This window comes from Vulpes lagopus, chromosome 14 (genome assembly GCF_018345385.1).
Source record: "Vulpes lagopus strain Blue_001 chromosome 14, ASM1834538v1, whole genome shotgun sequence".
Classification (NCBI taxonomy): Eukaryota; Metazoa; Chordata; class Mammalia; order Carnivora; family Canidae; genus Vulpes; species Vulpes lagopus.
Genome location: NC_054837.1, coordinates 13,221,571 through 13,233,580, shown reverse-complemented (window position 1 = coordinate 13,233,580; position 12,010 = coordinate 13,221,571). Strand labels below are relative to the sequence as shown.

The 12,010-nt window shown below is 52.2% G+C and overlaps 1 protein-coding gene across 1 annotated transcript; it reads left to right on the top strand.

Moving 5' to 3' along the window:
* The first annotated feature begins 214 nt into the window (after positions 1-214).
* Positions 215-3,773, top strand: MTFP1 (mitochondrial fission process 1). Its single transcript, XM_041728807.1, has 4 exons — positions 215-587; positions 1,494-1,621; positions 1,998-2,230; positions 3,200-3,773. The coding sequence occupies exons 1-4, from the start codon at positions 521-523 to the stop codon at positions 3,270-3,272; spliced, it is 501 nt and encodes a 166-aa protein (XP_041584741.1). The 5' UTR covers positions 215-520; the 3' UTR covers positions 3,273-3,773.
* The last annotated feature ends 8,237 nt before the right edge of the window (positions 3,774-12,010 follow it).

Sequence of the window (12,010 nt, the reverse complement as noted above, 5' to 3'; positions counted from 1 at the left end):
GTGGGATGCTTTAAGAAAGTAACCTGTCTAGAGTCTTCACGGAACGGTCTGGCCAGTGGTAAACTTAATAAATGATTTCTTAATAATTAATCCTTGCTACTGTCCCAGGAGTGAACACTGTGTTCCCCATTGAATAAATTAATAAAATGAGGCTCAGAGTACACAGTCTCTTGCCTGAGGTCACACAGCTATAAAGTGTAACCAGGAAGTGTAGCATGCCGCATTTGAACCCCAGTCTCCTGGGCTCCAAATCTACAGTCTGTCGCTGGTAAGGATTGCGACAGCCACTCAACCCCAGAGAAAACGTGAATATTAATCTGTGAAACCCAAGCCCGGGAGAGGGGCTTCGGTGCGCGGGGTAATTTGCAGACGCTCCCTGCTGGCGGGGACAGCTCGACCTGTGTCCTTCAGTGCGGGACCTTCGGCTGGTCCCGCCGCGGCAGCCTGGAGCCGTAGTGGAAGCTGAGGTGGGACCGGCAGCAGGACCGGCTGCAGGGGCTCCGGCCGAGCCAGAAGCGCCATGGCCGAGCCGCCCCCGCGGGGTGCCGAGCGCGACCTTTTCCGGGACACTTGGGTGCGGTACCTAGGTGAGTAGGGGTAGGGGGCACGGTGACCCCCCCACCCTGGGGCTGGAGAGGCAGAGGTCGCCAGACGCCAGCCAGAGGCCTGCAGAAGGTGGAAGGACCACAGTCCTCATTCTGCCTGGGCCAGAGAGCGGGCTCAGAGAGGGCCAGAGACTTGCCCGAGGCCCCACAGCTCGGCCCTGCGCGGGTCAGCCTCCCAGGGGTAAGCTCCAGGGCTGGGAGGAAGGCGCTGAGGGGACGTCGGGACCCTGGCCGTGGGGTGGGCATCTGGCCCTCATACGGGCTCTGCTTGGTGTTCGGTTTTCTTCTTGGCAGATAGAGATGAGCACAGTGTTCGTGGAGTGGTAGTTGTAAGGGTAGAGGGCGGTGAGGCACTGGAAGGACCTGGCACGTGCTGAGGGCCTCATCAGCGGACCTGCTCCCCATTAGCGCCCGTGCTTCTAGAACCCAGGCCGGGAGGGCGAGGGAATCATTGTGACTGTACCCAGCTCTCCCGCAATGGCCCCGGAGTCGAGGTGGACTTTATAGGTGCCTTTTTATAGAGCCGGAAACTGAAACTCAGAGAAATAAAATCACTTATCTAAGGTCACCCAGCTACTGCTTAGCGGGCTGGGATTAGGACTAGTGCCCCCTTGTGGAGCAAAATATCTCCCTTTCCCATAGCCGGAATTATTATTTTTTAATTTTTATTTTTGTTTTTATTTTTATTTATTTTTTAGAGAGACAGAAAGAGAAAGAGAGAGAGAGAATGTTATACAGGCTCCAAGCTCAGCACAGAGCCCATCGTGGGGCTCCATCTCACAACCCTGAGATCGTGACCTAAGCCGAAATCAAGTCAGACGCTTAACAGATGGAGCCACCCAGGCACCCCACTCCCTACACCAGAATTAAATGTCTTCTCCCCAACAGGCTATGCCAATGAGGTGGGAGAGGCATTCCGTTCCCTGGTGCCAGCGGCTGTGGTGTGGCTGAGCTATGGTGTGTCCAGCTCCTATGTGCTGGCCGATGCCATTGACAAGGGCAAGAAGGCAGGAGACGTGAGTGTTAGCCTGCCCCTCAACCCCCCACCCTAGTCCACTCCCTTTGTGATTTACCACAGCCTTGCATGTGGCAAAATCCCTGGTGGACGAATCCAATCCCTACAACCTTGCCTGTTGCAGTCCATACCCCAGTCCTGTTTGTAGGTAGTGCACCCTAACCCTAGCCCTGCATGTGACACAGTCTGTACCCCAGTTCTGGATGTGAATGAGTCCACCCTCAGGCCTGAATTGGCACAGTCCAGAACCTGACAGTAGTGTGGTTCTGTCCCCATCCCCACTGGCCCCTTCCCTGCCCTGGTCCAGCCTCATTCCCTTGTCCACAGGATTTCCCACCTCTTCCCCTGCTGGATTAATTGTTTCTTGTTTCTACCAGGTACCAAGCCCAGAGGCAGGTCGCAGCACCAGGGTGACCGTGGCTGTGGTGGACACTTTTGTGTGGCAGGCTCTGGCTTCTGTGGCTATCCCAGGATTCACTATCAACCGTGTGTGTGCTGCTTCTCTCTACATCCTGGGCACTGCCACCCGTTGGCCTTTGTCTGTCCGCAAGTGGACCACCACTGCACTGGGGCTTCTGGTCATCCCTGTCATCATCCATCCCATTGACAGGTGGGTGCCCCTCCCAGCCTCAGGGATCATCCACTCTACAGGTGGAGATAAGCTCCGAGAGAAGTGGGGTGTTCCCACTTTGCAGAAAACAATAGCAGCAGAGGCAGGGCTGGCAGTCAGAGCTTCTGAGGTAGAAAAGACTCTGTCCTGGCAGGTATTTGACAGGAAAGGTTTGGGAGGTGCCTTGAGGGTATAGGACACGGACCAGTAGATTCTAGGAAGAAAGCCCAGTGTTACAGAACAGCCAGAGGCATGCAGGAACAGGTGCAAATTGGAGGGGATGGGTTTGGGGAGGTTTTGGTAACAGAAACCCGACTAAAGCTGGGTTAAGTAAAATAAGAAGTAATTGTTTCATGAAACTGAAAAGTCCAGAGTTATGCCGCTTTCAGGCATGGCTGGATCTAGACACCCAAATGATGTCTTTAGGGGTCTTGATCTCCCTATCCTACTGCTCTTCTTTCCACACCACTCTATGTTGGCTTCACTCATTTTCCCCACGTGGGAGCAGAAATAGCCTCCAGCAGCTCCTAGCTTCCATCTCATCAGTTTAGCAAGCCCCAGAGGAAGCTTTTCATAACAGACCAAGAAAATCCCAAGGAAGGCTGTCATGAGTCTATTCTGGACTCAGTGCCCTCCCCTGAGCCAATTTCTCTTTTCTGATTGGCTACACTTGGGTCATGTGCCTGCTCTTAGAACCAGAGATGGGGCCAACTCAACCAGATCAACATAGAGTGAGAAGAGCAGTCTTTTCCCAAGGGAACATAGCTTAAATAAAGGCCCTAAGTGAGCTTTTTACCCTCTTTATGACTCAGTTTCCCCAGCTGAACAAAGAAAAGGATGATGTCTGCTACCTGGATGGCACTTGTGTCCTGCATCTAGGAGTCCCTTTCCTAGCCCTGACCTCCTACCTCCCATTCCCCCCTCTAGCTCCCAGTGGTTACTTGCTCATCACTGTCCACCACCCCACAGGTCAGTGGACTTCCTCCTGGACTCCAGCCTACGCAAGCTCTACCCCTCAGTGGAGAAGCCCAGCTCTTCCTGACCCCACCCTGATACCTGGCCCATTCACTGCTCTAGTCCAACATCCTCCTCCTGCCAGGGGGTACGGATGGATGCCTGGCTCCCTGAGTCTGAGGCCCGGGTATGTTCGAGCCAGATGGAAACTAAGAGAACAAAGACCTCAAGGAGCAGCAGCTGCCATGACTCACAGGAATGGGAGACCTAAACCCCATCTGCTTCCTTGGAATCTGTGATACCGAGAGGGAGTGGACCTGTCTTTTGACAGGAAAGTAACATCCTCCCATGGAGGATAAGCAGACAGGCCCAGACAGGGGAACCCCAGATCACTTAGCAGTCTGGGAACCCAGGAGGCCCAGTGGCTTGGCCCTGCAAAAGTGTGGCTGAACCGAGGAACAGCAGGTACCCGAAGAAATGCAGGAGTGCCATAGCGGGTACCCTGAGGACTGATTCTCCAGCTAGCTGATCTGCTCAGGCCTGGTTGGAAGGCAGGACAGCCCCCAGCCAATAAATTCTCAAGAAGTTGCGTTCTCTTCTTTTCTCTTAGGGATGAGCAGGGGTATGGTGGTGGGGAGCAGGCCCGGGGGGCCCTCAAAGGTGGAGGCTGACTTCTGCCATGTGTCACTTACAGTAACCAGCGCAGGGCCTGCTGGGTACCTCCCCACCCACCAACGCTCCCCTGCAGATGCCTGGGATCTTTGGGCATTGACCTCTCAGCAAGCCTCCTAAAGCACCAACACCTCTGGAGGGGATGCCACCTGTGTCTGAAGGTGCCTGAGGTGAAGACAGCCCCCTGTATGAGTGTCACAGAGACTATCACCGGAGACTCAGGAGCCTTGGGGAAAAGGGAGTGACCCAGGGGCTATCCCTGGGAGCATAGAAGGGGCATTCCTCCTTGATTCTGGGCCAGCCCCTTTTTTGACTGCTAACATCTGAGGGGTGGAAAAGCGGGGAGTGGGGTTCAGGATGTGGAGCACAGGACAGAAGCAGGCCTAGGTCCCTGTCACTTGGCCCAGTGCCAAGCCACAAATCAGTTCTGGTCATGTCTCGCAGCCTGGGTATAGACTTGGGGCCTAACCCCCAGAGAGAACCCCTGCCCCTGGATGGGGACTCACAGGGGTCAAGAGACGGTGCGGGACTGCTGGTGAGACAGGATGGGGGCTCAGGTTGTGGCTTATGCTCTGAGGGGTGTCTAGCAGCAAGATGAGTGTGATGGCTGGGAGTCTGATGGGGCCTTTCTCTGCTGCCCTTCTCATCCCACACCAGCTGGGTTCCTTTCCCTGGCCCCCCCTTGACCTCTGCCCAATCTGGCTGCTCTCTCCAGCTCCCTTAAATGCTCTGAGCCCCCTCAACTCTCCAGTCCTCTGCCCCCTTCTGGGCCCATCTCCAATCCTGCACCTCTCCATCTCCCCATGGGGGGGGGTATACCCGCACCTGCATCCCTATGACATTTGGGTTCTGCCGTCAGTTCCCTGATCACTGAGTATCTTCCACCTTCTGGGCTCCCCCTAAAACTAGGAGCTGCTGGCCAGAGTCAGGCTTCTGTGTTTTGGAGCACAGCTCTCAACATTGCCACAGCCTTGTGTCCTTCCCTATCACTTGCCTCCTAGCCTCTCCCATCCCACCTGCCACTGTTCCTCAGCTGGAAATACTTTAGCTCTTGAACAATCTTGAGGATTTTTCATAACCAGCCCTGATGCCCCTCCCATGTTGCCCCTCAGCTCTGTCTTGCCCCATCTCCATCCCCAACCTCCCTCTCAGTGGGGACTTTTGGAGATGAGCCTTCCTGAGAGTGTGTGCACCTGTTGTGAGGTTACTTGTCTGGGCTCCTGGTCACCCCATCGAAGAGCCCTGGCAGGTTGGTGGCTCTTGGTTTTGGAGGTGGGGATCAGGGATAGGCTCTGAGGCAGGGAGGCAGTTGGCTCAAGGAGGCACTCATGGTATTGGGGAGATGGACCTGTGGGAGATACTATCATGCTCCTGAAGACCTTTGAGGAAGCTGTCACTGGCCTCTTCAACTACAAGACCCACTTGAGGTATCTTGATCAGCAAAGCCAAGGACGGATCTGGCCTCTGGAGAGCTTACTACTTGACCTTGGGCAAATCCTTTCCCTCTGTGGGCCTCAGTTTCCCCAAATATAAAAAGAACATTATCTTGGTCTGCCACATTTGAGCTCTGAGTCTAATCTTTATTAAACATATAGCTGGAGACCAATTCAACTCCAGCCATACAACCCTGGTAAGGGCCTTTCTTGTGCCTGCCACATGTGAACTGGGACAGGAGCTGTGGGGTGGCGAGCAAACCGAGGCCTGCCTGTGGGCACTGAAATCAGGGTGCTCCTCCCTTTGCTCCTCTAATGTTTGCTCAGGGGCCCAGCAACCCCTTAAGCAGAAGTTGGGCCTCTTTTGGGTGCCTTAAACCCGGCACATCCTCTTGCTGTGGGTCAGTGAGTGGTGCACTTGAGGCATTCATATGGGCCAGAAACAAGATCACTACCTTCTTAAGAATCATTTTAAACATAGCCATTATTTGAAAAAATAATGGCAGCAGGGGAGGCATCTGGGTGGCTCAGCCAGTGAAGCCTCTGACTTCAGCTCAGGTCATGATCTTAGGGTCCTGGGATTGAGCCCTGCTTTGGGCTCTCAGCAGAGAGTCTGCTTCTCCCACTCCCTCTGTCCCTCCCCTCTGCTCTCTCTCTCAAATAAATAAAATCTTAAAAAATTTAGTAACGGGGAGAGGCTGGCACAAGGTGGCTGCAGCATGTTGGAGCTTGAAGGACCTGGTTGCTGTAATTACTGAAAGAGCCTCTCGGCTAGGTCTGTCTGGCCACAATGGAGCAACTGGTGGAGCAAGGGGCTACTGCTATGTTTCTGGACCTGTCCAACTCTGATGGGGAGGCCCATCCCAAGAAGTTAGGGAACAGTAAATAAATAAATATTTATACATAAATAAAGCGGTATAAATTCAGATTTAAATGTGTTATATTAAAAAAAAGGTAGTAAAATGTTCTCATCACAAGAAGAAAAATTTGTAGCTATGTGGCGATGGGTGTTCACTAGACTTACTGTGGTAGTCATTTTGCAGTATTTGTATATCAAATAGCAAGTCGTGTCATATACCTACAAGTAATATGTCAATTATATCTTAGAGGACAAGCAAAAAAGCCCCAAAAACCTCTCCCCACCAAAACCCAAACCAGCAAAAAACAGTAACACTCAAAGCACATTGCTTCTTTTTTTCTTTTAAGATTTTATATATTCATGAGAGACACAGAGAGGCAGAGGGAGAAGCAGGCTCCATGCAGGGAGCCCAACGTGGGACTTGATCCCGAGTCTCCAGGATCACACCCCAGGCTGAAGGCAGCACTAAACCACTAAGCCACCAGGGCTGCCCAGCACACTGCTTCTTGATTTTACTAGGCTTTACTATTATCTGTGTTCCTGAGATTATTTACATTTCTTGTATCTGTTTGGTGGTTCTACTCACTTGTGTTGGCTGCGGTTTCTCAACTCTGTCCAATGACTTCTCTTGGGTAGCTTGAAATAGGTCATGATAGGACCGTTTACACCATGGAGATCAACAAAGCATGGATTCCCCCTTGCCTAGGGAGCCAGAGGTTAAATGTTTACCAGCACACTACTACTCTGGCCCTCCTGCCAACCCAGGAAGTGGGTCATGGCACCTTCCCCACCCTGTGCAGACCCAGATCAGAGAGGGTAAGTGGCTTGACAGAAGCCTCACAACCTGTAGGATTATGGGCAAGACCCATTCCTACTCTGCTCCTTCTCCTCCCCAAACAGCCAGGCAGGGGGAGGAAGGTGGCCTCGGCTGTAGCCCCTGCTTGTCTGGAGCCTTTGCTCCAGCTTTCCTTCTCCAGCTCCTACTCCGACATCTGACACTTGGGCTCAGGCCCTTCTCGCTCTTCCCTGGGGTTTCCCATTCACTTATGTAGCTTCTGACCCCAATCCTCTGCCACCACATGTCCTATCTGTCCCCTCCAGGCTTGGATGAGGGCAGCAGCCTCTGGCTTGTCTCTCCCTGCCCTGCCCCCAGCTTTTCTATCTAGCTAGCCACTTCTTAAAATGTTCAGAACAGAGTCCAGATTCCTTCTGGGGGCTCTTAGAGCCTTGCATGGTCTGGATGACCCCATCCCTTGTGCCCTACCCTAAATCTTCATTTGAGCCATTCTTTTTTGATTTTTTGGATCTGGCATTTGCCCTGACTGGGCTTTCTCATACACTATTCTCTCCAACTGGGACACTCCCTTCCCTACCTCTTCCTGCAGGTCCACTCACCCTCTCCTGACTATAGCCTACTCAATTCTTTCCCCTTCTAGAGACCCTCTGATCCCCTAGGATTGGTTTGGGAGCCTCCTCAGTGCTTCCTCCAAACCAGTATTTCCCCCATTGCCTGAGGGTGGAGCCAGACCCCTGTTGGGATTGGGGGCAGGAAAACTTGTCTTTTCCCACCTGCTCAGGGCTTTGTCCAAGAGCATTCAGGGAAGTTTGGGTCCCCCAAGGGTCACCTTCATGCAATGCTCAGTGTCACCACAAAGAGGCAGCACCACCCAACTTGCCCTCGTTGGCTGGTTCAAACTTCCTCCAGGGTTATTGAGAACAGTATCAGTGAACTAACTCCTAGTGTGCGCCCAGTCCTGTGCTGAACACTTCCTGTGATGTGGCTCATTTACTCTTTACAATCACATCATAGTTGGATTCCTGTTTCCTGGAGTTGGAGTCACTGGCCCAAGCTCACACAGTCCGGCCCCCACCCCCACTACCCAACTCACATAATTCAACATTCCTCCCATCTCTTCCAGCTTCCCTCTCTCCCTCTCCCCCAGCCCAATTCTGATTCTGTACCTCCTGCCTTCCAGCCCGTTGTGGAGCGGCTGACTCACAGGCTGTGTGACCATGGGCAAGTTACCTAACCTCTCTGCGCCTTGGTTTCCAAACCTTACAATTCTCTGTAATGACCTCCTAAAGCTGCTGCCAGGATTACAGGAGAAATGGCTCACAGAGCATTAAGCCAGAGCAGGGGCTCACAGAGAGAGCTCCACAAATATTGGCTATTATTAATGTGTCAAGAGGCCTCGACTTCAAGGACAAATGATTGAATTGTTCCACCTGATGACCAACTCCGACATAAATTATGCCAATTACACACTTCAATGATTCCACTCCTAAGACTTTATTCAGAGGAAATAATTGCATGATTGTCTCAAGATGTGCAGTTGAGGGTCATCGTCATGGTCTTATTTGTACAAGCTAATATCTTGGGAACTCCTTAAATGCCCAATGCATAAAGGAACATTCTTCTGATCTGATCATGCTGTTGGCTGAGTCTCCCCAGGGACCTTCTGTTCTGATACCTTCTATCACTCCAGACATCCTCCAGGATCCATTCTGAACATCTCAGCCTGGCATTCAGAGCCTGGAGGCCTTGGCAGCCTTAGCACATCCCTGCTCCTGCATTCCTGCCTCTGCTGACTTCTCACCATTCCCCGGATGTGCCCTGCACGTTAGCCTCTCTGCCTTCACTTAGACCATGCCACCGGCCAGGAGTGCCCTCTCCACATCCGTCTTCCTCTGTTGCCAGCCCTCAGCATCCAGCTCTGATGCTACCTACCCTGTGAATGCTTCTCGACTTTTCCTCCCAGACAGGATCATCTTTCCATACAGCACTCTTCATCATCATGCTCCTCCCTCCCCTTGCACAAGAGTTATGAAAGACACCCACAGAAAACCTGGATGGAGTGCTTGCTGTATGCCAGGCATTGCATTAAGCAGTGTGTTACATAATCTCCGTAAGAGCCAATGCAATAGGCGCCATCACCATCCTACAGCTGAGAAAATGAAGCCCACTGTGTGATAAGCCTTCCCTCAGCATCAACTCTTACTAACCTTATTAAATCCTCTTGAGGAAGGAGGACTTTAGTGTCTTTTCTAAAATCTGGAGGCGTTGCAGGCAGGTGGGGGGAGTGTGGAAGTATTTGGCCTGTGCCCAGCTCAGCCATGTGGGCTCCAGGTGGGGCTTGTTCCTTCCCAGCCTCCTCTGGGCCAATTTAAGGAAGCTTGTAGGGGGTGGGAATGTGGAAGCTTCTAGGGGGTGGGGAGGACCCACAGGATTTCTTTTCATTATGGTCGTCCCCAGGGGACTTCTGCGGGTTGCTCTGGTCTTGCAGCAACTCAGTAAGGTCTGGGCAATGAGGCTCCCTTAGGAGATGGTGTGCCAGGTGTGTGTCCTCCCCCATGCCCTCGCTGAGCTGAGCCTCCTCCCTGCCAGCAGTACCCCTGGTGAGCCTCCTTGAGGATAACTTGTCCCACACTCATCCCACGCTGTCTGGCCTGGGCAGCAGCAGGTGCCAGACTTGGCATCCTGAGGATACCTGGAGGAGAGGACTTCTTTCCTGATGGCCTGTGAGTTGCTGTGCCAGGTGCCTTTTGACACTTGGCCTCACGTTTCCAAAGCCACCAGCTCCTGGAGTCCCCCACTGAGAGCTGAGGACACCAGAACCCTGGGTCACCTGTTCCTCTTCCCTGACCTTCACCCTGCTTCTTAGGAGCCTTTAAGTCTTGTCCCAGGCTGAGCAGGACCCTCCTGGAGGTCCAGGGCAGTCCTGCTTCTTGAGGCTTGAGCTCTCCAGCCAGGCCAAACTTGGGAGCAGGAGCCCACCCCAACTCTGCACCCCGGGTATTTAAGGCAGAGCCTGTCATGTAGTAAATACTGAACAAACACTAAACAAATGACTTAAATTCTTAAAAAACAAACAAACACAAAAAAACCCTAAAACTCCTTTCTGGTCTTTGGCTTGCCTGAGGCCCTCTGGATTGACATGATCCTTCTTGAGACAGTATGGCAAAGTGGCCAGATGCCCAAATGGTAGGGGGCCCTGGGTGGCTCCGCACAGGGGGCCTGCATCTCCCTCTGCCTATGTCTCTGCCTCTCTCTCTGTGCCTCTCATGAATAAATAAGTAAAATCTTTTTTAAAAGGGGTGGCCAAATGGTAAAAAGAATTAACTGGGGGCCATGCAGAGGTGAGTGTGCTTTCAAGCAGTTGCTCACACAGATGAAAAGAAGTTTTTGTAGGAAGAGGGTAAAGGTAAATTCAGCTTTCATTTTAATGCCATTTGGCATCCTCTGAGACTTGCCATATAAAAACTCCAACCTTTAAATATTTCTAGAAGAGCCCTCGCTTGGGAGTTTGAATCTGAATCTGAGTTCTGTAGCTGACAGCTGCATGTAACCACCATAGGCAGATGGTAGCAGGACTTCCTGCCTCAGTTTCCACATCTGTAAAATAGAGGTGGTTGTGCAGCTCACAATGCATGTGTGAAATTGCCCCTAATGGCAACTATGATGATTCTCAGTGCTGGTCAAGCTTATTTAGCAGCTTCTCTTTGGCCTTCCCACTTCCACTGCCTCCCCTTGGGGGAACTTGCCCAGGGCTTGCCTTTCAGTCTGGCTGTGGGGACCCACCAGACTTCCTTGACCTATGGCGCCTTTTCCTCGGCAGTCACCCAGCTAGGATGCTCCTCAGGCAGGAGGTGAATGGTTCTGCTGCAGCCGGCCTGTCAGGCACTCTGCATAGCCCTTCAAAGGACCCCCTCACCCAAGAAGCACTCACTCCAGACCCCACAACCCTGCAGGTGACCCTCCAGGTACTGCATGGTGAGTCTTGGGCTGGTGTGTGTAGGTGTGGAGGAGGTGGAGTGTGGACCCCCGAGGCTTTGAGTAAGGAGGAGGGCAGAACGTGGGCCACCTGTACCATCCTGTGTCTGGCCTCAGTCTTCTGCTCTTGGTGGGACATGTGTGCACCCATTTGGTAGGTGAGACCAGGGTAATAGAATGGAAGTTCAACCATTTCTCTGAGCCTCCATCATCCCACCTGTAAAACGGGTGTAGCAAACGCTTCTAGGACCATCCCAGAATAAATGGAATCATGGTTAAAGTTGGCCCTATACTGGGAGGTTTCATCTGTACCATGGGAAATCTTTACCCTGGAAATGTAGGTGGCCTCTCCCTGATATAGGAAAACCAGAGAGAGGAAGGTCCAGAGAGACTGAGTGATGGATGGCCTGCTGTCACCCAGCTAATATGGCCATGCTGGAATCAGGATTCAGAGCAGGCTTCTGCCCCAGGCAGACTGTCCTCCCCTACCCCTCTGACTGAGCATATCTTTCTGTCTGGAACATTGGCAGCTGGCAGATGATAAGTGGGAGAGCTCTGTATGTGACTCCTGCGACTTTGGCTGTTCCCATCCCAAAAGAGGCTGGCTCTGTGGTAAGACAGAGTGGGACCAGGTTAGAGGGGCTGCTGGGGGGCCCACGGCTTATGTGGTCAATGGATGTTACTGAATCTGGCACGGGTACAGCCCTGGGTCTGGGAGGGTAGACAAGGTCAGGGGGCAGGAACCAGGAAGAAATTGTGGCTTGGGTGGGTAGGCTGTGGGCCATCAGATAGCTGCAAATGCCTCTTCTGTCCCATGGGTGCTTTGAGGAGGAAGCTTGCTCTTCTTGGTGCCAGGACCTATGACGGGTGTACTAATATATTCCTCTGGCCTCCTTTACCAAGCAAATACAATAAACAAATATATAACCATCTAAAGCAATTTAGATACTTCAATAAGATCTAATCCTGCAATGTAGACCATCATTAGTGAATATCTTTAGTGCAGCCATATCCAGGCAGCTTTTGTTGTATATACACATGAATATAATGATCCAAGTTTTATAGTATTCTATAGCCTTCTAGAATACTCT